The sequence below is a fragment of the Grus americana genome (genome assembly GCF_028858705.1).
Source record: "Grus americana isolate bGruAme1 chromosome 32 unlocalized genomic scaffold, bGruAme1.mat SUPER_32_unloc_3, whole genome shotgun sequence".
Classification (NCBI taxonomy): Eukaryota; Metazoa; Chordata; class Aves; order Gruiformes; family Gruidae; genus Grus; species Grus americana.
This window is the reverse complement of record NW_026561314.1, coordinates 19,208-40,472: the sequence shown is the minus strand read 5'-3', so window position 1 is coordinate 40,472 and position 21,265 is coordinate 19,208. Positions and strand designations below refer to the sequence as shown.

The window sequence follows — 21,265 nt, the reverse complement described above, 5'->3', positions numbered from 1 at the left end:
ATCACCCTAAAAGAGCCCCAGGTGGGGAAATTCTTTCTCCACTCAGAAGGTTCCTCTGCTGCTGCACCTAAAGCCCCTCGGTTACCAAGATGCTTTCCCACACTCAGCCCCATCCCCAAAAGCAGCAACGAGCCGCAGCCGCCTGTCCTGAGTGCCCAGCGAGGAAGGGGATTAGGGAAAGACCAATCAGTCTTGGTCCCAACAGGACTGTGTGGTGTAGAAGGATGCTGAGAGAGCAGGGGCATCCTGGGGACAGGGGGTGCTGGCAAAGCTTGGGTCTCCCCAGAAGGAAGAGAAGGGGGTGCCTGAGTTGTGAGTGCCCCCCGCCTCCGCCCCCCACTCCCCGTGCTCATCCTGCAGGGAGCTGCCCCCAGGCTCCTGCTCCAACCACTGCTCCAAGTGCGCTGGCTGCAAATGCCCTTCGCGGGCAGGCAGGAATCAGGACCAAAAGCCCCCAGGAACCAGCACGGCCACCCTCCATGGTCACCCACAAAGCTTTATTGAAGGCCATGGTGCTGTGCCTGGGCAGGGTGGGCTTGGGCAGGGCAGAGAGGGACATGTGCTGCTGCGGGATGGAGGAGAGGAGAGCGGGCAGTGTCTGCAGAAGGGCAGGGGCTCTCCTCTGGAATTCTTCATGACCACAGGTGCTTTGGGGTGTCCTGTTCCCACGTAGACTCATCCACAGGTCACCGTCCCTTCGACCGGAGCTCACAGTGCAGTTCCAGCCTGTCCGGTACAGCAGCACAGGAACAGCAGCGATGCCCATACCATCGCGCAGCCCAGGCGTATGGCCATGGCTCTTACCAAAGTGTTCCCAGCACAGCACAGTGCCATGATCAGCAGCACATCGAGCAGTGAAAGCACCAAGCAGCCGCAAACAAGCACCAGACTCTGATATCCAGGAAGGCGAGCAAGCCCCATGGCAAGCACAGGAGCCAGCCAAGCAACAGCTAAGCAGCAGTAACAGCGATAAATACAATCTAGCACGTTGCAAGCAAACCTGTCCTTGCAACAACTTAAACATCCTTGTGCTATCAACACTGTTTCCAGCAGAAATCCAAACCTGAGCCCCTTACCAGTTACTATCAAGGAAATTAACCCTGGCCCAGGTAAAACCAGTGCAGCCCCTTCACTGCCCCCCTGCTCCCTGGGCTTGGGCAGGGCAGAGAGGGACGTGTGCTCCTGCGGGATGGAGGAGAGGAGAGCGGGCAGTGTCTGCAGCAGGGCAGGGGCTGTCCGGGGCTGAGGTGGGGATGGAAGGGGGGCAGAGAGTGCCAGAGATGCTGTCCCTCAGGCACAGCTCGGTTTCCTCTGTCCCCACCCAAAACCAGGGTCGGATGATCTCTGCATTGAAGGAGGCTGGTGGGAAAGTGAAGATCTCAACCCCACTCTCGGCATCGATGAAAGTCACCAGCCCCTGCGTGCAGTCCAGACAGACCCAGAGTCTCCTGGGGATGGGGGACAGGGAGGTGGGAGAAGAGGTGAGAGACACAAACTGCCCTTTCCAGTGACACACTGCCCAGATCCCTCCTTCAGGGCTCAGGTCCGGATACCCCTTTCTGTAGGCAGACTCCCTGGCCACCCCCACAGCCCACCAGGAATCACCTCCCACCTCCCCCTTCACCTCCACCTCCCAGCAGTGCCTCCCCTCCCTGAACCCCTCCTGGCCCAGCACACAGCACCGAGTGTCAAATCTCTCAGGGGTGTCGGGCAGGTCCTGCCGTGCTCTTCCCCTTCTCACACTTCTCCCATCCGCTGACAGGACAAGTCGGGAATGAGCCGAGTCTGGATCGAGGGTCACCATGTCTGCAGGGGACAGGAGGAGCCAGAGCATCAGGGGCAGAGCTGCGTCGTGGGCAGGGTTTGAGCACCCTGGGGCCAGGCTCTGCCCCGCGGGGCAGCACACGGGGCATCTCCTTCCTCCTAGAGATGCCCATGACGGGGCCGGCCCCAGCACGGCCACGGCCCGGCTGGGTCCCCTGGGAACAGGCAACAGTGGGGCTGCAGCCCCAGCAGGGAGGAGCAGCCTGGGGAGGCAGTGGCTGGGTCTGGGCAGTGCACGGGCTCTCAGGGGGGTGGCAGAGGGCTCCTCTTGGCCCCAGGGATGCCACTCACAATGCCTTGGAAAGGCAAGAAAAGGGGCTGGAGAACAGGCTAGTGCCCTGCTCGGGGGTGTCTGAGTCACCAAACACACCCAGGCACAGCCAGTCCCGGGCACTGCCCAGCCCAGATGCCCCTTGCACACAAGCACAGGGAGGAAACCCACCCAGAAGGGCACTAAAATACGGGATTACCTGGATTGTGGGGAAGCAGAAACTTTCTCCAGGCTAGAAGGAGAGACAAGAGCTGGTCACATCCCCCAGCCGGTCCCCAGCACCTCTGGGCAGGGGCGAGTGTCCAGGCGTGGGCTGGTGTCCCCGAGCTGCCCACCGTCCCAGGCACATCGCCCTGGGCTTTCCCAGAGCCAGGGGATGCAGGGATGGAGAGGATGGGCGAGGAGGGAAAGGGCCGAGCACAGAGCACCCAGGACAGGACCCCCCACTGTGCTGGAGCTCATGGAGACTCACCCATTTCTGCATCTCTTTTGCCTGTAAAATGGGGGAAAGAAAAGATGTGTGATCAGAAGGGACAGAGTCTCATCCCATGGCTGCTCCCACAGGATTAGGCAGAGTTTGAGGCAGATTCCAAACTCCTTTTTTTGGGGAGCAGGAAAAGCCCCCCAAACCCCTGGAATGGCTCCCTGCCAGCCTGGTCACATCCCATGGCTGGTGCCTAGGGGTCTGGGCAGCGGAGGGGGTACAACCCCATACTGGTGTCCCCAAGCTGCCCACCGTCCCAGGCACATTGCCTTGGCCTTTCCCAGAGCCAGGGGATGCAGGGATGGAGAGGACGAGCAAGGAGGCAAAGGGCCGAGCACAGAGCGCCGGGGACAGAACCCCACGCCATGCTGGAGCTAATGGAAACTCACCCAGTTCTTCATCTCTTCTGCCTTTAAAACAAGAAAGAAAAAGATATGTGATCAGAGGGGACAGGTTCTCAACCCTAGGCTGCTCTCGCAGTAGCAGTCAGAGTTTGGACAGACCCCCCAGCTCCTTGTTTTTGGGGAGTAGGAAAAGTCCCCCACACCCGGCATGGCTCCCTGCCAGCCTGGTCACGTCCCATGGCTGGTCCCCAGCAACTCTGGGCAGGGGTGAGGGTCCAGCCTTGGGCTGGTGTCCCCCAGCTGCCCACCCTGCCAGGCACATTGCCTTGGGCTTTCCCAGAGCCAGGGGATGCAGGGATGGTGAGGACAAGCAAGGAGGGAAAGGGCCGAGCACAGAGGTCCTGGGAGAGGACCCCACGCTGTGACGGAGCTCATGGAGACTCACCCAGTTCTGCAGCTCGTTCCTCTGGAAAGCATAAACAAAAGCATGAAGTGATCAGAGAGCTTCAGATTGAGATCAGATTGAGATCTCATCTCAAATGTGATCATGATGGAGCAGGCTGAGCTTGTTCAGACCCCAAGCTGCTTTTTTGGGTAGTGGGAAAAGCCCCCCAAACCCCAGGAATGTCTCCTTTCCAGCCTGGTCACATCCCATGGCTGGTGCCCAGGGCTCTGGGCAAGGGAGAGGGTCCAATGCTGGGCTGGTGTCCCCCAGCTGCCCACCCTGCCAGGCACATCACCTTGGGCTTTCCCAGAGCCAGGGGATGCAGGGATGGAGAGGACAGGCAAGGGGGGAAAGGGCTGAGCACAGAGCGCCCGGGACAGGACCCCATGCCGTGATAGAGCTCATGGAGACTCACCCAGTGCTGCAGCTCGTTCCTCTGGAAAATAAAAACAAAGTAATTGCTAATTACAGGGGGAGAGCTTTTCATTTTATAAGCACTCATGAAGAAGCAGGCAGAGCTGTGGCAGACCCCAAATTCCTTCTTTTTAGAGTGCAAAATCCTTCCAAATCCTTGGAATGGCTCCTTGCCAGCATGGTCACATCCCATGGCTGGTGCCTAGGGGTCTGGGCAGCGGAGGGGGTACAACCCCATACTGGTGTCCCCCAGCTGCCCACCCTGCCAGGCACATCGCCTTGGCCTTTCCCAGAGCCAGGGGATGCAGGGATGGAGAGGACGGGCACGGAGGCAAAGGGCCGAGCACAGAGCGCCGGGGACAGAACCCCACGCCATGCTGGAGCTAATGGAAACTCACCCAGTTCTTCATCTCTTCTGCCTTTAAAACAAGAAAGAAAAAGATATGTGGTCAGAGGGGACAGGTTCTCAACCCTAGGCTGCTCTCGCAGTAGCAGTCAGAGTTTGGACAGACCCCCAGCTCCTTGTTTTTGGGGAGTAGGAAAAGTCCCCCACACCCGGCATGGCTCCCTGCCAGCCTGGTCACGTCCCATGTCTGGTCCCCAGCAACTCTGGGCAGGGGTGAGGGTCCAGCCTTGGGCTGGTGTCCCCCAGCTGCCCACCCTGCCAGGCACATCGCCTTGGTCTTTCCCAGAGCCAGGGCATGCAGGGATGGAGAGGACGGGCAAGGGGGTAAAGGAACAAGCACAGAGCACCCGGGACAGGACCCCAAGCCGTGCTGGAGCTCATGAGAACTTACCCAGTGCTGAATCTCTTTTCCCTGTAAACCAAGAAAGAAAAAGGTATGTGATCAGAGGGGACAGATACACAACCCTAGGCTGCTCTCGCAGGAGCAGGCAGAGTTCGGACAGACTCCAAACTCCTTTTTTGTGGGGAGCAGGAAAAGACCCTCAAACTCAGGGAATGGCTTCTTGCCAGCCTGGTCACATCCCATGGCTGGTGCCCAGCAACGTGGGCAGGGGAGAGGGTCCAATGCTGGGCTGGTGTCCCCGAGCTGCCCACCCTGCCAGGCACATCGCCTTGGGCTTTCCCAGAGCCAGGGGATGCAGGGATGGAGAGGATGGGCAAGGGGGGATAGGACCGAGCACAGAGGTCCTGGGAGAGGACCCCACGCTGTGACGGAGCTCATGGAGACTCACCCAGTTCTGCAGCTCGTTCCTCTGGAAAGCATAAACAAAAGCATGAAGTGATCAGAGGGAACAGCTTCTCATCTCAAATGTGATCATGATGGAGCAGGCTGAGCTTGTTCAGACCCCAAGCTGCTTTTTTGGGTAGTTGGAAAAGCCCCCCCAAACCCCAGGAATGGCTCCTTGCCAGCCTGGTCACATCCCATGGCTGGTGCCCAGCAACGTGGGCAGGGGAGAGGGTCCAATGCTGGGCTGGTGTCCCCCAGCTGCCCACCCTGCCAGGCACATCGCCTTGGGCTTTCCCAGAGCCAGGGGATGCAGGGATGGAGAGGACGGGCAAGGGGGGAAAGGGCTGAGCACAGAGCACCCGGGACAGGACCCCAGGGTGTGCAATTGCTCCCAGAGACTCACCCAGCAGTGCAGCTTGTTCCCCTGGAAAGCAAAAGCAATATGCGATCAGAAGAGACAGCAAGTCATCTCATAAGCATTTATGAAGGAGTAAGCAGAGCTCGGGCAAATCCCGACTTCCTTCCGTTTCAGAAATGGGAAAAGACCCCCAAACATGGGAACGGCTCCGTGCCAGCCTGGTCATGTCCCACGGCTGCTGCCCAGGGCTCTGGGCAGGGGAGAGGGTCCAGTGCTGGGCTGGTCTCCCCAAGCTGCCCACCCTGCCAGGCACATCGCCTTGGGCTTTCCCAGAGCCAGGGGATGCAGGGATGGAGAGGACAGGCAAGGAGGGAAAGGGCCAAGCACAGAGCGCCCGGGACAGGACACCATGCCGTGCCAGAGATCGCGGAGACTCACCCAGTGCTGCAGCTCGTTCCTCTGGAAAATAAAAAAGAAATGATTGGTAATTACGGGGGGGAGAGCTTTTCATTCCATAAACATTCATGAAGGAGCAGGCAGAGCTGTGGCAGACCCCAAATTAATCCTTCCAAATCCTTGGAATGACTCCCTGCCAGCATGGTCACATCCCATGGCTGGTGCCTAGGGGTCTGGGCAGCGGAGGGGGTACAACCCCATACTGGTGTCCCCCAGCTGCCCACCGTCCCAGGCACATCGCCTTGGGCTTTCCTAGAGCCAGGGGATGCAGGGATGGAGAGGACGGGCAAGGAGGCAAAGGGCCGAGCACAGAGCGCCGGGGACAGAACCCCACGCCATGCTGGAGCTAATGGAAACTCACCCAGTTCTTCATCTCTTCTGCCTTTAAAACAAGAAAGAAAAAGATATGTGATCAGAGGGGACAGGTTCTCAACCCTAGGCTGCTCTCGCAGTAGCAGTCAGAGTTTGGACAGACCCCCCAGCTCCTTGTTTTTGGGGAGTAGGAAAAGTCCCCCACACCCGGCATGGCTCCCTGCCAGCCTGGTCACGTCCCATGTCTGGTCCCCAGCAACTCTGGGCAGGGGTGAGGGTCCAGCCTTGGGCTGGTGTCCCCCAGCTGCCCACCCTGCCAGGCACATCGCCTTGGTCTTTCCCAGAGCCAGGGGATGCAGGGATGGAGAGGACGGGCAAGGGGGTAAAGGAACGAGCACAGAGCACCCGGGACAGGACCCCAAGCCGTGCTGGAGCTCATGAGAACTTACCCAGTGCTGAATCTCTTTTCCCTGTAAACCAAGAAAGAAAAAGGTATGTGATCAGAGGGGACAGATACACAACCCTAGGCTGCTCTCGCAGGAGCAGGCAGAGTTCGGACAGACTCCAAACTCCTTTTTTGTGGGGAGCAGGAAAAGACCCTCAAACTCAGGGAATGGCTTCTTGCCAGCCTGGTCACATCCCATGGCTGGTGCCCAGCAACGTGGGCAGGGGAGAGGGTCCAATGCTGGGCTGGTGTCCCCGAGCTGCCCACCCTGCCAGGCACATCGCCTTGGGCTTTCCCAGAGCCAGGGGATGCAGGGATGGAGAGGATGGGCAAGGGGGGATAGGACCGAGCACAGAGGTCCTGGGAGAGGACCCCACGCTGTGACGGAGCTCATGGAGACTCACCCAGTTCTGCAGCTCGTTCCTCTGGAAAGCATAAACAAAAGCATGAAGTGATCAGAGGGAACAGCTTCTCATCTCAAATGTGATCATGATGGAGCAGGCTGAGCTTGTTCAGACCCCAAGCTGCTTTTTTGGGTAGTTGGAAAAGCCCCCCAAACCCCAGGAATGGCTCCTTGCCAGCCTGGTCACATCCCATGGCTGGTGCCCAGCAACGTGGGCAGGGGAGAGGGTCCAATGCTGGGCTGGTGTCCCCGAGCTGCCCACCCTGCCAGGCACATCGCCTTGGGCTTTCCCAGAGCCAGGGGATGCAGGGATGGTGAGGACAAGCAAGGAGGGAAAGGGCCGAGCACAGAGGTCCTGGGAGAGGACCCCACGCTGTGACGGAGCTCATGGAGACTCACCCAGTTCTGCAGCTCGTTCCTCTGGAAAGCATAAACAAAAGCATGAAGTGATCAGAGAGCTTCAGATTGAGATCAGATTGAGATCTCATCTCAAATGTGATCATGATGGAGCAGGCTGAGCTTGTTCAGACCCCAAGCTGCTTTTTTGGGTAGTGGGAAAAGCCCCCCAAACCCCAGGAATGGCTCCTTGCCAGCCTGGTCACATCCCATGGCTGGTGCCCAGGGCTCTGGGCAGGGGAGAGGGTCCAGTGCTGGGCTGGTGTCCCCCAGCTGCCCACCCTGCCAGGCACATCGCCTTGGGCTTTCCCAGAGCCAGGGGATGCAGGGATGGAGAGGACGGGCACGGAGGGAAAGGGCTGAGCACAGAGCACCCGGGACAGGACCCCAGGGTGTGCAATTGCTCCCAGAGACTCACCCAGCAGTGCAGCTTGTTCCCCTGGAATGCAAAAGCAATATGTGATCAGAGGAGAGAGCAAGTCATCTCATAAGCATTTATGAAGGAGTAAGCAGAGCTTGGGCAAATCCCAAATACCTTCTGTTTAGGAAATGGGAAAAGACCCCCAAACCCCAGGAAAGGGTCCCTGCTAGCCTCGTCAGGTCTCATGGCTGGTGTCCAGGGCTTTGGTTACGGGACATGGGACCAGCCTTGGGCTGGTGTCCCCCAGCTGCCTACCCTGGCAGGCACATCGCCTTGGGTTTTCCTAGAGCCAGGGGATGCAGGGATGGAGAGGACGGGCAAAGAGGGAAAGAGCCGAGCACAGAGCGCCTGAGACAGGACCCTACATGTGCCTAACCCAGTGCTGTATTGCTTTTTTCTGGAAGGAAAATAAAAGCACTAAGTGGTCTGAGGGGACAGCTTCTCATCCCATGGATGCTCCCACAGGAGGAGGTAAAGCTCTGGCAGACCACCAACTCCTTTTTTTACAGGAGTTGAAAAAGACCCTCAAACCCAAGGAATGGCTCCCTCCAGCGTATTGCGCCCATCAGCCCACCCAGGCACTCTGGAGTTCAGCCGTAACTTCAGGAGCCATCCAAACCCACGTCCCTCCCAGGGGGGCTCCTTGGACAGGAGGTTTTGCTGGGGGAAGGGGCCACAAGGACTCACCCAGCTCTCGGGACTGCAGCACTGAAAAGCAAAGGCAGAGGAAGAGGGGGTCAGGACAGCAGCTGGCTTCATCCCTGGCAACATCTCAAGAGGGTCTCTTGCACCTTCCCACCAGACTGAGATGGTCTGGCCGTGCTCCCTGTCCTCCCACCCACACCCCACCATGGGTCCCTGTCCCCTTCCTTCCTTTGCCCAGAGAGATTTCTAGTGAAGGCAAAACATTCTTCTGACACCACTTACCTTTCCTTCTCCACAGATAAGCACCGAGGCCAAGGAACACCACTGAAAGCGCGAGGAGCACCCCCACACCAACCATCCAGGGATGGGCATTGTGGAAAAAGGGAGCTGAGAAACAAAACCATCAGCAGGAAAAGGGATGGTTTTACAGTCCCGTGTTTGAGCAGAAGAAGAACAAAAAGACAAACGCCCCAAAGCTCGAGCTCACAAGCCCCTTGTCCTGGGAGCCCTGGCCTCAAGGGGACATAGTCCTCTCTCTCCCCTGCACATACCAATGCTCACCTGAAGCGCACGAGGCTCCGGTTCTCTCGTGCCCTAAAACTGCTGTGAAGGTGCACAGCCCTCCCGTGCCCCCACACCCCACACCTTGCACCGCGAACCCCAGATCAAAGCTGCTCAAAGCACCTGAGATGTGCAGGGACGTCTCCTGCTCCTGGTTGAGGCGGCTGTTCCTGACCACGCAGGACCAGTTCCCATCTCCATTCCTGGTCACAATGATGACATCTTCGATGTCAAAGAGGCCCCTTGCATCCGAGGAATGTCTCTGGGAGACCGAGGGGAGATGCTGCCCATCAGGATCTTTCCATTGCACCTCCGGTTGTGGGTACCAGCCGGCCGATCGACACACCACCCGGATGCTTCCATTCTCGTAAGCCTCCAGGGAGAGTTGAGGGACAGAGCCTGTGGCTGGGGAAGAGCCCGTGGTTGGGGTCAGTGTGGGATGGACTCAACTCAAAGGTGATGACCGAATCCAATACCAGACACATCACGGGTCCCACTGGGACTGCAGGACCGTCCACCAAAACCACCCCAACTTGTGCAGGAACTGCAGAGCATTGATGCCAAACGACCCCAGATCTCCCACAAAACAGCCCGGCAGAGCAAGACCAACAGCATCAGGTCCCAGCCTTGGCTTGGCTGGCAGTCCCAGCTCTCAGCCCAAGGAGCTGCTCAGCACCTTGTCCCCACGGCCTTCACAACATCACCAGGACACCCTTCGCAGACACCACGCACACCCAGCAAAGCCACCACATCCATGTGGCTCTGCCCCAAAACCACCTCCAGCACCACCTGCGTGCTCCCTCCTGGGCAGGCACTGCAGGCAACAGCCCCCTCGCACCCCACCTCTTTCAACGGCTCCTGTCCTTCGGCACCTCATCCACACACCTGAGGATGGGACAGAGCTCTGGGAGGGACACACAAACCCAGGGACACCCACACCGGACACAAACCTGACACCTCCAGATCCACCGTAGCTTCTCCATAAGAGGAACCATCTCTCACAGTGCAGATGTACTGACCATCATCAGAGGGTCTCAACCAGGAGATTCGCAAGTCCAGGCGTCCACTGGAGAGACCATGTCTGACCAACTCTGTCCTCCCAACATATTCCTCCATCTGGTCCCCGTACAGGTCCTTTCCGTTTCGGTAGTGGTGCACTATTTCAGAGACCCTGTGCCGGATCCACCGTACTTCAAAGCTCCGAGCATCCATGCTGGGGGACAAGTGACATGGCAGCACGATGTACCGCCCCACGGCGACACGGAGAGGGTGGCCTGGTCCCACCACACTGAAGTCAGCTTGGTGATGGAGAAGGACACAGAGACACAGAGATTGCGCCTACGTTAATTTAGGGGCATTGCATGGCAAGGGGTGAGCTTGGCGTGACCTTGGTGCACGCTCCATCCCACGGGCGTTACTTTGCCCTCCCCATGGTCCAGAGACACTGGAGAAAGTGGCGAGGGAGTGGGAGGACTGGAAGGAGAAGGAGGTTTCCTGGGAGTGGGAACGTGCTCCAGAAAACGACCTCCACCCCAGCCAGCCCTGCTGCAAGCCAGAAACGTCTGAGGGGAGCGCTGCAGGACGGGACCGAAGGTGCCCCCAGCGCAAGGGACGTATTGCAGAAAGAGCCCAAGCGAAAGCGAAACCCATGCGGGGCCCAGCTCTGGGCTGGGCTCTCCCCACCCCACGGCACCTCCCCTGCCCCACAGCTGCCCCCCAGAGTGGGCAAAAGCCCCCCCAGCCCTGCAGGATCCCTACCTGATCCCAGCCGCAGGACGTGCAGAGTCACCAAATAACTCAGGAGGCCCCCGGGGCTCGCAGGGAGCCACATCTGCATCCGGAGCTGGAGAAGAGGGAGGGGAAGGGAGGGAGAAGGAGGGCGATGGGGCGTTACAGCTGGCGGAGAGGGGATGGGGTAGAAGGGCTGCACGTCTCCTCAAAGAGGTTCCAGAAATCCCCCCAAAACCACCTGCACCAGCACCCCAACGGCAGAACAAACCGTTGCTGCAGGGCCGGACGGGACCACACACGGCTGCCCGGTGCAGCCCCCTGCTCTGCCCCTCTCCCCCTCACCAGCGTTTATTCCAAATCCCTGACAAGACTCGAAAGGAAAGGAAATATTCTAAATCCCCTGCAGAAAGAAAAGTCACTCGCCGGACAGGCACGATCTGTGGGAGGCACCAGGCTGCCCAATAAATCCAAACCTTGTCCAGTTTCAGAGCGCAGAATTGCTTCATGTTGGTGTAACTTCAGGCTCCATCCCCCACATAATGAACTGATTTTCTGCATGTACGTCACCAAGTCCGGATGTATAAAATAAATGTCCAAATAGGAACCTAGGACAAAACAGCAAACGGAAACCAACTTCCTTCCTGATCCCGCCTGGAACGGGATGGGAGGTCTGAAGGTGGGTGGGCTTCAAGAGTTGGAACATCCCAGTTGTCCCTGGAGTGGAGAAACTCTTTCTCCACTCAGAAGGTTCCTCTGCTGCTGTACCTAAAGCCACTCAGTTACCAAGATGCTTTCACGCACCAAGCCTGATCCTGAAAAGAAGCAACGAGCCGCAACCGCCTGTACCGAGTGCCCACCGAGGAAGGGGATTAGGGAAAGACAAATCAGTCTTGCTCCCAACAGGACTGTGTGGCTGTTTTGGGTTTGCGTGGCAAGGGCTTGGTAGCAGGGGGGGGGTCTACAGGGGTGGCTTCTGCAAGAAGGTCCTAGAAGCTTCCCCTGTGTCTGATAGAGCCAATGCCAGCCGGCTCCAAGATGGACCCGCCGCTGGCCAAGGCCGAGCCCATCAGTGATGGTGGTAGTGCCTCTGGGATAACGTATTTAAGAAGGGGGAAAAAAAACCCTCAAAAAACCAGCGGCAGCTTTTGCAGCCGGAGAGAGGAGTGAGAAGATGTAAGAAACTCTGCAGACACGCAGGTCAGTGCAGATGGAGGGGGAGGAGGTGCTCCAGGCACCGGAGCAGAGATCCCCCTGCAGCCCGTGGTGAAGGCCATGGTGAAGCAGGCTGTCCCCCTGCAGCCCATGGAGGAAGGATGAGGGGGTGTAAAGATTCCACCTGCAGCCCGTGGAGGACTCCACACCAGAGCAGGGGGAGGCACCTGAAGGAGGCTGTGGACCGTGGGAAGCCCACGCTGGAGCAAGCTCCTGGCAGGACCTGTGGAGCCGTGGAGAGAGGAGCCCACGCCAGAGCAGGTTTGCTGGCAGGACTTGTGACCCCGTGGGGGACCCCACGCTGGAGCAGTCTGCTCCTGAAGGTCTGCACCCCACGGAAGGGACCCATGCTGGAGCAGTTTGTGATGAACTGCAGCCCGTGGGAAGGACTCATGCTGGAGAAGTTGGTGGAGGACTGTCTCCCGTGGGAGGGACCCCACGCTGGAGCAGGGAGGAGTGTGAGGAGTCCTGCCCTGAGGAGGAAGGAGCAGCAGAGACAAGGGGTGATGAACTGACCACAGCCCCCATTCCCCGTCCCCCTGTGCCGCTGAGGAGGGAGGAGGGAGAGAAATGGGGGGTGAAGTTGAGCCTGGGGAGGAGACAGGGATAGGCGGAAGTGTTTTAAGATTTGGTTTTATTTGTCATTGCTCTACTCTCTTTTCCTTGGTAATAAATTAGATGATTTTTTTCTAAGTTGAGTCTGTTTTGCCCATGATGTTACCATCATGGTGAGTGATCTCTCCCTGCCCTTACATCGACCCACCAGCCTTTCCCGCATCCCGGGGACGCAGGCATCTCTGGCACACAGGGTGCTGGCAAAGTTTGGGGGTGCCCAGAAGGAAGAGAAGGGGGTGCCTGAGTTGTGAGTGCCCCCTGCCTCTGCCCCCCACTCCCCGTGCTCATCCTGCAGGGAGCTGCCCCCAGGCTCCTGCTCCAACCACTGCTCCAAGTGCACTGGCTGCAAATCCCCTTCGCGGGCAGGCAGGAATCAGGACCAAAAGCCCCCAGGAACCAGCACGGCCACACTCCATGGTCACCCACAAAGCTTTATTGAAGGCCATGGTGCTGTGCCTGGGCAGGGTGGGCTTGGGCAGGGCAGAGAGGGACATGTGCTGCTGCGGGATGGAGGAGAGGAGAGCGGGCAGTGTCTGCAGAAGGGCAGGGGCTGTCCGGGGCTGCGGTGGGGATGGAAGGGGGGCAGAGGGTCTAGGAGGTGCTGTCCCTCAGGCACAGCTGGGTTTCATATGTCCACAGCAAAAACCAGGGTCGGATGGTCTCTCCATTGAACGAGGCTGGTGGGAAAGTGAAGATCTCGACCCCACTCTCGGCATCGATGAAAGTCACCAGCCCCTGCGTGCAGTCCAGACAGACCCAGAATCTCCTGGGGACCCGGGACAGGGAGGTGCGAGGAGAGGAGAGAGACACAAACTGCCCTGACGTGTGCCGTACCCCCCAGATCCCTCCTTCAGGGTTCAGGTCCGGATACCCCTTCCTGTCCACAGAGTCCCTGGCCACCCCCACAGCCCACACTGAATCACCTCCCACCTCCCCCTTCACCTCCACCTCCCAGCAGTGCCTCCCCTCCCTGAACCTCTGCCGGCCCAGCACACAGCACCAATCGTTAAATCTCTCAGGGGTGTCGGGCAGGTCCTGCCGCGCTCTTCCCCTTCTCACACTTCTCCCATCTGCTGACAGGACAAGTTCAGGATGAGCCGAGTTTGGATCGAGGGTCACCACGTCTGCAGGGGACAGGAGGAGCCAGAGCATCAGGGGCAGAGCTGCGTCGTGGGCAGGGTTTGAGCACCCTGGGGCCAGGCTCTGCCCCGCGGGGCAGCACACGGGGCATCTCCTTCCTCCTAGAGATGCCCATGACGGGGCCGGCCCCAGCACGGCCACGGCCCAGCTGGGTCCCCTGGGAACAGGCAACGGTGGGGCTGCAGCCCCAGCAGGGAGGAGCAGCCTGGGGAGGCAGTGGCTGGGTCTGGGCAGTGCACGGGCTCTCAGGGGGGTGGCAGAGGGCTCCTCTTGGCCCCAGGGATGCCACTCACAATGCCTTGGAAAGGCAAGAAAAGGGGCTGGAGAACAGGCTAGTGCCCTGCTCGGGGGTGTCTGAGGCACCAAACACACCCAGGCACGGCCAGTCCCGGGCACTGCCCAGCCCAGATGCCCCTTGCACACAAGCACAGGGAGGAGAACCACCCAGAATGGCAATAAAATATGGGATTACCTGGATTGTGGGGAAGCAGAAACTTTCTCCAGGCTAGAAGGAGAGACAAGAGCTGGTCACATCCCCCAGCCGGTCCCCAGCACCTCTGGGCAGGGGCGAGTGTCCAGGCGTGGGCTGGTGTCCCTGAGCTGCCCACCCTGCCAGGCACATCGCCTTGGGCTTTCCCAGAGCCAGGGGATGCAGGGATGGACAGGACGGGCAAGGGGGGAAATGGCCAAGCATAGAGCGCCAGGACAGCACCCCACACTGTGACGGAACTCATGGAGACTCACCCAGTGCTGCATCTCTTTTTTCTGGAAAGAAAAATGAAAACTGATTTGTGATCAGAGGGAAAAGGTTCTCAGTCCATGGCTGCTCATGCAGGAGCAGGCGGAGTCCAGGCAGACCCCCAACTCCTTTTTTGTCAGGATTGGGAAAAGACCTCCAAATCCCAGGAATGGCTCCCTGCCAGCCTGGTCACATCCCATGGCTGGTGCCCAGGGCTCTGGGCACGGAAGAGGGTCCAGTCCGAGACTAATGCCCCCGAGCTGCCCACCCTGGCAGGCACATCGCCTTGGGCTTTCCCAGAGCCAGGGGATGCAGGGATGGAGAGGATGGGCAAGGAGGGAAAGGGCTGAGCACAGAGCGCCCAGGACAGGACCCTACACCGTGCTAGAGCTCATGGAGACTCACCCAGTTCTGCATCACGTTCCTCTGGAAAGCAATAACAGCAACGTTATTTCATCAGTGAGGACAGCTTCTCATCTCATATGAGCTCATGAGGGAGAACGCAGAACTCATGCAGACCCAAAAATGATTTTTTGCCAGAGCGGGAACAAACCCCCAATCCCCAGGAATGGCTCCCTGCCAGCCTGGTCACGTCCCATGGCTGGTGCCCAGGGCTCTGGGCAGGGGAGAGGGTCCAGCCCTGGTCTGATGTCCCCGAGCTGCCCGCCCTGGCAGGCACATCGCCTTGGGCTTTCCCAGAGCCAGGGGATGCAGGGATGGAGAGGACGGGCAAGGAGGGAAAGGGCCAAGCACAGAGTACCCGGGACAGGACCCCATGCCGTGACAGAGCTCACGGAGACTCACTCAGTGCTGCATCTCGTTCCTCTGGAAAGAAAAATGAAAACCAATATTTCATCAGACAGAACAGCCTATGCTCTCATAACTGCTCATGAAGGAACAGGCAGAGATGGGGTAGACCCCAAACTACCTTTTTGGGAAGTGCAAAAAGAGCCCCAAACCCCGGGAATGGCTCCCTGCCAGCCTGGTCACATCCCACGGCTGGTGCCCAGGGCTTTGAGTAGAATACATGGGACGAAACCTGGTCTGATGTCCCCGAGCTGCCCACCCTGCCAGGCATATCGCCTTGGGCTTTCCCAGAGCCAGGGGATGTAGGGATGGAGAGGATGGGCGAGGGGGGAAAGGGCTGAGCACATAGCACCCGGGACAGGACCCCAGGGTGTGCAATTGCTCCCAGAGACTCACCCAGCAGTGCAGCTTGTTCCCCTGGAAAGCAAAAGCAATATGTGATCAGAGGAGACAACAAGTCATCTCATAAGCATTTATGAAGGAGTAAGCGGAGCTCGGGCAAATCCCGACTTCCTTTTGTCTGGGAAAGGGGAAAAGACCCCCAAACATGGGAATGGCTCCGTGCCAGCCTGGTCACGTCCCATGGCTGGTGCCCAGGGCTCTGGGCACGGAAGAGGGTCCAGGCGTGGGCTGCTGTCCCCGAGCTGCCCACCCTGCCAGGCACATCGCCTTGGGCTTTCCCAGAGCCAGGGGATGCAGGGATGGAGAGGACGGGCAAGGAGGGAAAGGGCCGAGCACAGAGTGCCTGGGACAGGACCCTACGCCGTGCTAGAGCTCATGGAGACTCACCCAGTTCTGCATCACGTTCCTCTGGAAAGCAATAACAGCAACGTTATTTCATCAGTGAGGACAGCTTCTCATCTCATATGAGCTCATGAGGGAGAACGCAGAACTCATGCAGACCCAAAAATGATTTTTTGCCAGAGCGGGAACAAACCCCCAATCCCCAGGAATGGCTCCCTGCCAGCCTGGTCACGTCCCATGGCTGGTGCCCAGGGCTCTGGGCAGGGGAGAGGGTCCAGCCCTGGTCTGATGTCCCCGAGCTGCCCACCCTGGCAGGCACATCGCCTTGGGCTTTCCCAGAGCCAGGGGATGCAGGGATGGAGAGGACGGGCAAGGAGGGAAAGGGCCAAGCACAGAGTACCCGGGACAGGACCCCATGCCGTGACAGAGCTCACGGAGACTCACTCAGTGCTGCATCTCGTTCCTCTGGAAAGAAAAATGAAAACCAATATTTCATCAGACAGAACAGCCTATGCTCTCATAACTGCTCATGAAGGAACAGGCAGAGATGGGGTAGACCCCAAACTACCTTTTTGGGAAGTGCAAAAAGAGCCCCAAACCCCGGGAATGGCTCCCTGCCAGCCTGGTCACATCCCATGGCTGGTGCCCAGGGCTTTGAGTAGAATACATGGGACGAAACCTGGTCTGATGTCCCCGAGCTGCCCACCCTGCCAGGCATATCGCCTTGGGCTTTCCCAGAGCCAGGGGATGTAGGGATGGAGAGGACGGGCAAGGGGGGAAAGGGCTGAGCACAGAGTGCCCGGGACAGGACCCCAGGGTGTGCAATTGCTCCCAGAGACTCACCCAGCAGTGCAGCTTGTTCCCCTGGAAAGCAAAAGCAATATGTGATCAGAGGAGACAGCAAGTCATCTCATAAGCATTTATGAAGGAGTAAGCGGAGCTCGGGCAAATCCCGACTTCCTTTTGTCTGGGAAAGGGGAAAAGACCCCCAAACATGGGAATGGCTCCGTGCCAGCCTGGTCACGTCCCATGGCTGGTGCCCAGGGCTCTGGGCAGGGGAGAGGGTCCAGCCTTGGGCTGGTGTCCCTGAGATGCCCACCCTGCCAGGCACATCGCCTTGGGCTTTCCCAGAGCCAGGGGATGCAGGGATGGAGAGGATGGGCAAGGAGGGAAAGGGCCGAGCACAGAGCGCCCGGGACAGGACGCCACACTGTGCCGGACCTCATGAAGACTCACCAACTTTTACATCTCTTTTCTCTGTAAGGAGAAACAAAAGCAATTTGTCATCAGAGGGGACAGCTTCTCATCCCACGGCTGCTCCCATAGGAGGAGGCAAAGCTATGGCAGACCACCAACTCCTTTTTTTCTAGAGTTGAAAAAGACCCTCAAACCCAAGGAATGGCTCCCTCCAGCCTATCCCCCCATCAGCCCAGCCAGGCACTCTGGAGTTCAGCCATAACTTCAGGAGCCATCCAAACCCACGTCCCTCCCAGGGGGGCTCCTTGGACAGGAGGTTTTGCTGGGGGAAGGGGCCACAAGGACTCACCCAGCTCTCGGGACTGCACCACTGAAAAGCAAAGGCAGAGGAAGAGGGGGGTCAGGACAGCAGCTGGCTTCATCCCTGGGAACATCTCAAGAGGGTCTCTTGCACCTTCCCACCAGACAGAGACGGTCTGGCCATGCTCCCTGTCCTCCTGCCCACACCCCACCGTGCCCTTGTGCCCTTCCTTCCTTTGCCCAAAGAGCTTTTTGGTGAAGGCAAAACATTCTTCTGACACCACTTACCTTTCCTTCTCCACAGATAAGCACCGAGGCCAAGGAACACAGCTGAAAGCACGAGGAGCACCCCCACACCAACCATCCAGGGATGGGCATTGTGGAAAAAGGGAGCTGAGAAACAAAACCATCAGCAGGAAAAGGGATGGTTTTACAGTCCCGTGTTTGAGCAGAAGAAGAACAAAAAGACAAACGCCCCAAAGCTCGAGCTCACAAGCCCCTTGTCCTGGGAGCCCTGGCCTCAAGGGGACATAGTCCTCTCTCTCCCCTGCACATACCAATGCTCACCTGAAGCGCACGAGGCTCCAGTTCTCTCCTGCACTAGAACTGCTGTGAAGGTGCACAGCCCTCCCGTGCCCCCACACCCCACACCTTGCACCGCGAACCCCAGATCAAAGCTGCTCAAAGCAACGCAGCAAACCCCAGCCCTGCTGCCGGCACCGCAGGGTCTGGCTGCCATCGTTGCACCTGAGATGTGCAGGGACGTCTCCTGCTCCTGGTTGAGGCGGCTGTTCCTGACCACGCAGGACCATTTCCCATCTCTGTTCCCAGCGGTCACAACGATGACGCCTTCGATGTCAAACAGGCCCCTCTCATCCGAGGAATGTCTCTGGGAGACCGAGGGGAGACGCTGCCCATCAGGATCTTTCCACAGCACCTCCGGTTGTGGGTACCAGCCGGCCGATTGACACACCACCCGGATGCCTCCGTCCTCGTAAGCTTCCAGGGAGAGCTGAGGGACAGAGCCTGTGGCTGGGGAAGAGCCCGTGGTTGGGGTCAGTGTGGGATGGACTCAACTCAAAGGTGATGACCGAATCCGATAGCAGACACATCACAGGTCCCACCAGGACTACAGGACCGTCCACCAAAACCACCCCAACTTGTGCAGGAACTGCAGAGCATTGATGCCAAATGACCCCAGATCTCCCACAAAACAGCTCGGCAGAGCAAGACCCAGCTGCCGAGCTTCAGCGCCTCAAGGCAGCATCTGCACGGACCCGTCTTTGTTGAAGAAGCCCCAACGCTTCCAGACAACGTGCCAGGTCTCGTACGGCACAAAGGGCAAAGCCAAAGCAAAGATCCAGCTGCTCAGAGCCAGGAAGAGATCTCTTCCCAACTCCATCCCTAACAGCGTCAGGTCCCAGCCATGTGGCTCTGCCCCAAAACCACCTCCAGCACCACCTGCGTGCTCCCTCCTGGGCAGGCACTGCAGGCAACAGCCCCCTCGCACCCCACCTCTTTCAACGGCTCCTGTCCTTCGGCACCTCATCCACACACCTGAGGATGGGACAGAGCTCTGGGAGGGACACACAAAACCCACGGACACCCGCACCAGCCCCTGCAAACACCGGACACAAACCTGACACCTCCAGATCCACCATAGCTTGTCTATAAGAGGCACCATCTGTCGCAGTGCAGACGTAATAACCATCGTCAGAGGGTCTCAACCCAGAGATTCGCAAGTCCAGGCGTCCACTGGGGAGACCATCCCTGACCAACTCTGTCCTCCCAACATATTCCTCCATCTGGTCCCCGTACAGGTCCTCTCCATTTCGGTAGTGGTGCACCGTTTCAGAGACATGATGCCGGATCCACCTGATGTCCAAGCTCCGAGCATCCATGCCGGGGGACAAGTGACATGGCAGCACAATGTACCGCCCCACGGCGACACGGAGAGGGTGGCCTGGTCCCACCACACTGAAGTCAGCTTGGTGATGGAGAAGGACACAGAGACACAGAGATTGTGCCTACGTTAATTTAGGGGCGTTGCATGGCAAGGGGTGAGTTTGGCGTGACCTTGGTGCACGCTCCATCCCACGGGCGTTGCTTTGCCCTCCCCATGGTCCAGAGACACTGGAGAATGTGGCGAGGGAGTGGGAGGACTGGAAGGAGAAGGAGGTTTCCTGGGAGTGGGAACGTGCTCCAGAAAACGACCTCCACCCCAGCCAGCCCTGCTGCAAGCCAGAAACGTTTGAGGGGAGCGCTGCAGGACGGGACCGAAGGTGCCCCCAGGGCAAGGGACGTATTGCAGAAAGAGCCCAAGGGAAAGCCAAACCCATGCGGGGCCCAGCTCTGGGCTCCCCCCACCCCACGGCACCTCCCCTGCCCCACAGCTGCCCCCCAGAGTGGGCAAAAGCCCCCCCAGCCCTGCAGGATCCCTACCTGATCCCAGCCGCAGGACGTGCAGAGTCACCAAATAACTCAGGAGGAGCCACATCTGCATCTGGAGCTGGTGAAGAGGGATGGGAAGGGAGGTAGAGGGTGGGCGATGGGGGGTTACAGCTGGCGGAGAGGGGATGGGGGAGAAGGGCTGCACCTGCCCCCAAAGAGGCTCCAGAAATCCCACCAAACCACCTGCACCAGCACCCCCATGGCAGAACAAACCGTTGCTCCAGGGCAACACATGGGTCCCCGGTGCAGCCCCCTGCTCTGCCCCACTCCCCCTCACCAGCATTTATTCCAAATCCCTGACAAGACTCGAAAGGAAAGGAAATATTCTAAATCCCCTGCGGAAAGAAAAGTCGCTCACCGGACGGGCACGATCTGTGGGAGGCACCAGGCTGCCCAATAAATCCAACCTTTGTCCACTTTCAGGTGCAGAATTCCTGCCTGTGGGGTGACTTCAGGCTCCTTCCCCCACACCATGAGCTGAGGTTTCACAACCATGTACCAACGTCCAGAGTCATAAAATAAATGTCCAACAATATCCCAAGCACAAAACAGCAAAAGAAAACCAACAGCCTCCCCATTCCCACCTGGATGGGAGCTGCTGAAGGTGGCTTTTCCCAGAGCTGCACCTCTCCCGGCAGCCTGTGCTGGGGAACAGCACCAGGCCAGGTTTGGCACCCAGAAATACCTGTTCCCTTTCCCAAAAAGGGCTGATTGTCTTGTGCATGACCACTGTTGCTGAAGCAAGGAGCAAACCCCCAACCAGACCCCAGTGAATTGTCCACCTGAGCCAGTTGCACTGGGTCCATCTCTTGGGGTTCTTTGGTGTTTCAGGACATTGGTCTGTTCTGGAGTGAAAGGCAGGAGCCCCTCAGTCCTCAGAAAGAACAAAGGAGAAAAAGAAAGGCACAAGAAGGCTGTTTGTTGGGGGTGATGGTGCAAAACTTGGAGCTTCGTTGAAGGGGTGCAGGGAGGTCCCAGGGGCTGTACCGAGAGCAGGGTACGGGGTGCCCGGGGGCCATTCCCAGAGCTGGGAAGGGGGAGCAGGGTGAGCCCCATCTACCCCCGGGCTGTTGGGGAGCCCAGCCCCAGCCCCGGGGGAGGTCAGGGAGCAGCAGAAAAGGGGGGGGGGGGGGGGGCAGAAAGAGGGCTCGCAACCCAACCCCCCTGTGTTGGTACAGCGGGGGGTCCCGTCCCCAGCCCCAGCCATCCTCCCCCCGTTACCTGCACGGCGGCGGTGGCATCACCGGGAGAGGCTCCGAGCATCGGTACCGGCTCCGAGCAGCTGGGCTGCCCGGGCTCTGCTTTGTTCTCGGTTCCCGCAGCCCCGGCCCCTTCCTGAGCGTCCCCCGCCCCTTCT

The 21,265-nt window shown here is 58.9% G+C and overlaps 2 protein-coding genes across 6 annotated transcripts; both read right to left on the bottom strand.

The window, feature by feature from the left end:
• Nucleotides 1–482: 482 nt before the first annotated feature.
• On the bottom strand, nucleotides 483–11,298 carry LOC129200114 (butyrophilin subfamily 1 member A1-like). Of its 5 annotated transcripts, XM_054811371.1 has the most exons (22): nucleotides 11,177–11,298; nucleotides 10,731–10,815; nucleotides 9,923–10,270; nucleotides 9,096–9,377; nucleotides 8,694–8,798; nucleotides 8,454–8,474; nucleotides 7,764–7,784; nucleotides 7,349–7,369; nucleotides 6,951–6,971; nucleotides 6,551–6,571; nucleotides 6,151–6,171; nucleotides 5,772–5,792; nucleotides 5,379–5,399; nucleotides 4,980–5,000; nucleotides 4,580–4,600; nucleotides 4,181–4,201; nucleotides 3,784–3,804; nucleotides 3,369–3,389; nucleotides 2,969–2,989; nucleotides 2,568–2,588; nucleotides 2,295–2,327; nucleotides 483–1,806 (listed from the first exon to the last, which is right to left on the bottom strand). In XM_054811371.1, exons 1-22 carry the CDS (start codon nucleotides 11,207–11,209, stop codon nucleotides 1,130–1,132), a joined length of 1,878 nt encoding a protein of 625 aa, XP_054667346.1. In that variant the 5' UTR covers nucleotides 11,210–11,298; the 3' UTR covers nucleotides 483–1,129. The 5 variants fall into 5 exon arrangements, with proteins under 5 accessions (XP_054667346.1, XP_054667347.1, XP_054667348.1 ...); XM_054811372.1 differs by lacking the exon at nucleotides 6,951–6,971; XM_054811373.1 differs by lacking the exon at nucleotides 8,694–8,798.
• Nucleotides 11,299–14,786: 3,488 nt separating this feature from the next.
• LOC129200115 (butyrophilin subfamily 3 member A2-like) lies at nucleotides 14,787–19,938 on the bottom strand. The gene is made up of 12 exons (XM_054811377.1): nucleotides 19,900–19,938; nucleotides 19,097–19,444; nucleotides 18,205–18,489; nucleotides 17,746–17,850; nucleotides 17,507–17,527; nucleotides 17,197–17,217; nucleotides 16,804–16,824; nucleotides 16,405–16,425; nucleotides 16,006–16,026; nucleotides 15,613–15,633; nucleotides 15,214–15,234; nucleotides 14,787–14,835 (listed from the first exon to the last, which is right to left on the bottom strand). The coding sequence occupies exons 2-12, from the start codon at nucleotides 19,356–19,358 to the stop codon at nucleotides 14,801–14,803; spliced, it is 834 nt and encodes a 277-aa protein (XP_054667352.1). The 5' UTR covers nucleotides 19,359–19,444; nucleotides 19,900–19,938; the 3' UTR covers nucleotides 14,787–14,800.
• Between the last annotated feature and the right edge of the window lie 1,327 nt (nucleotides 19,939–21,265).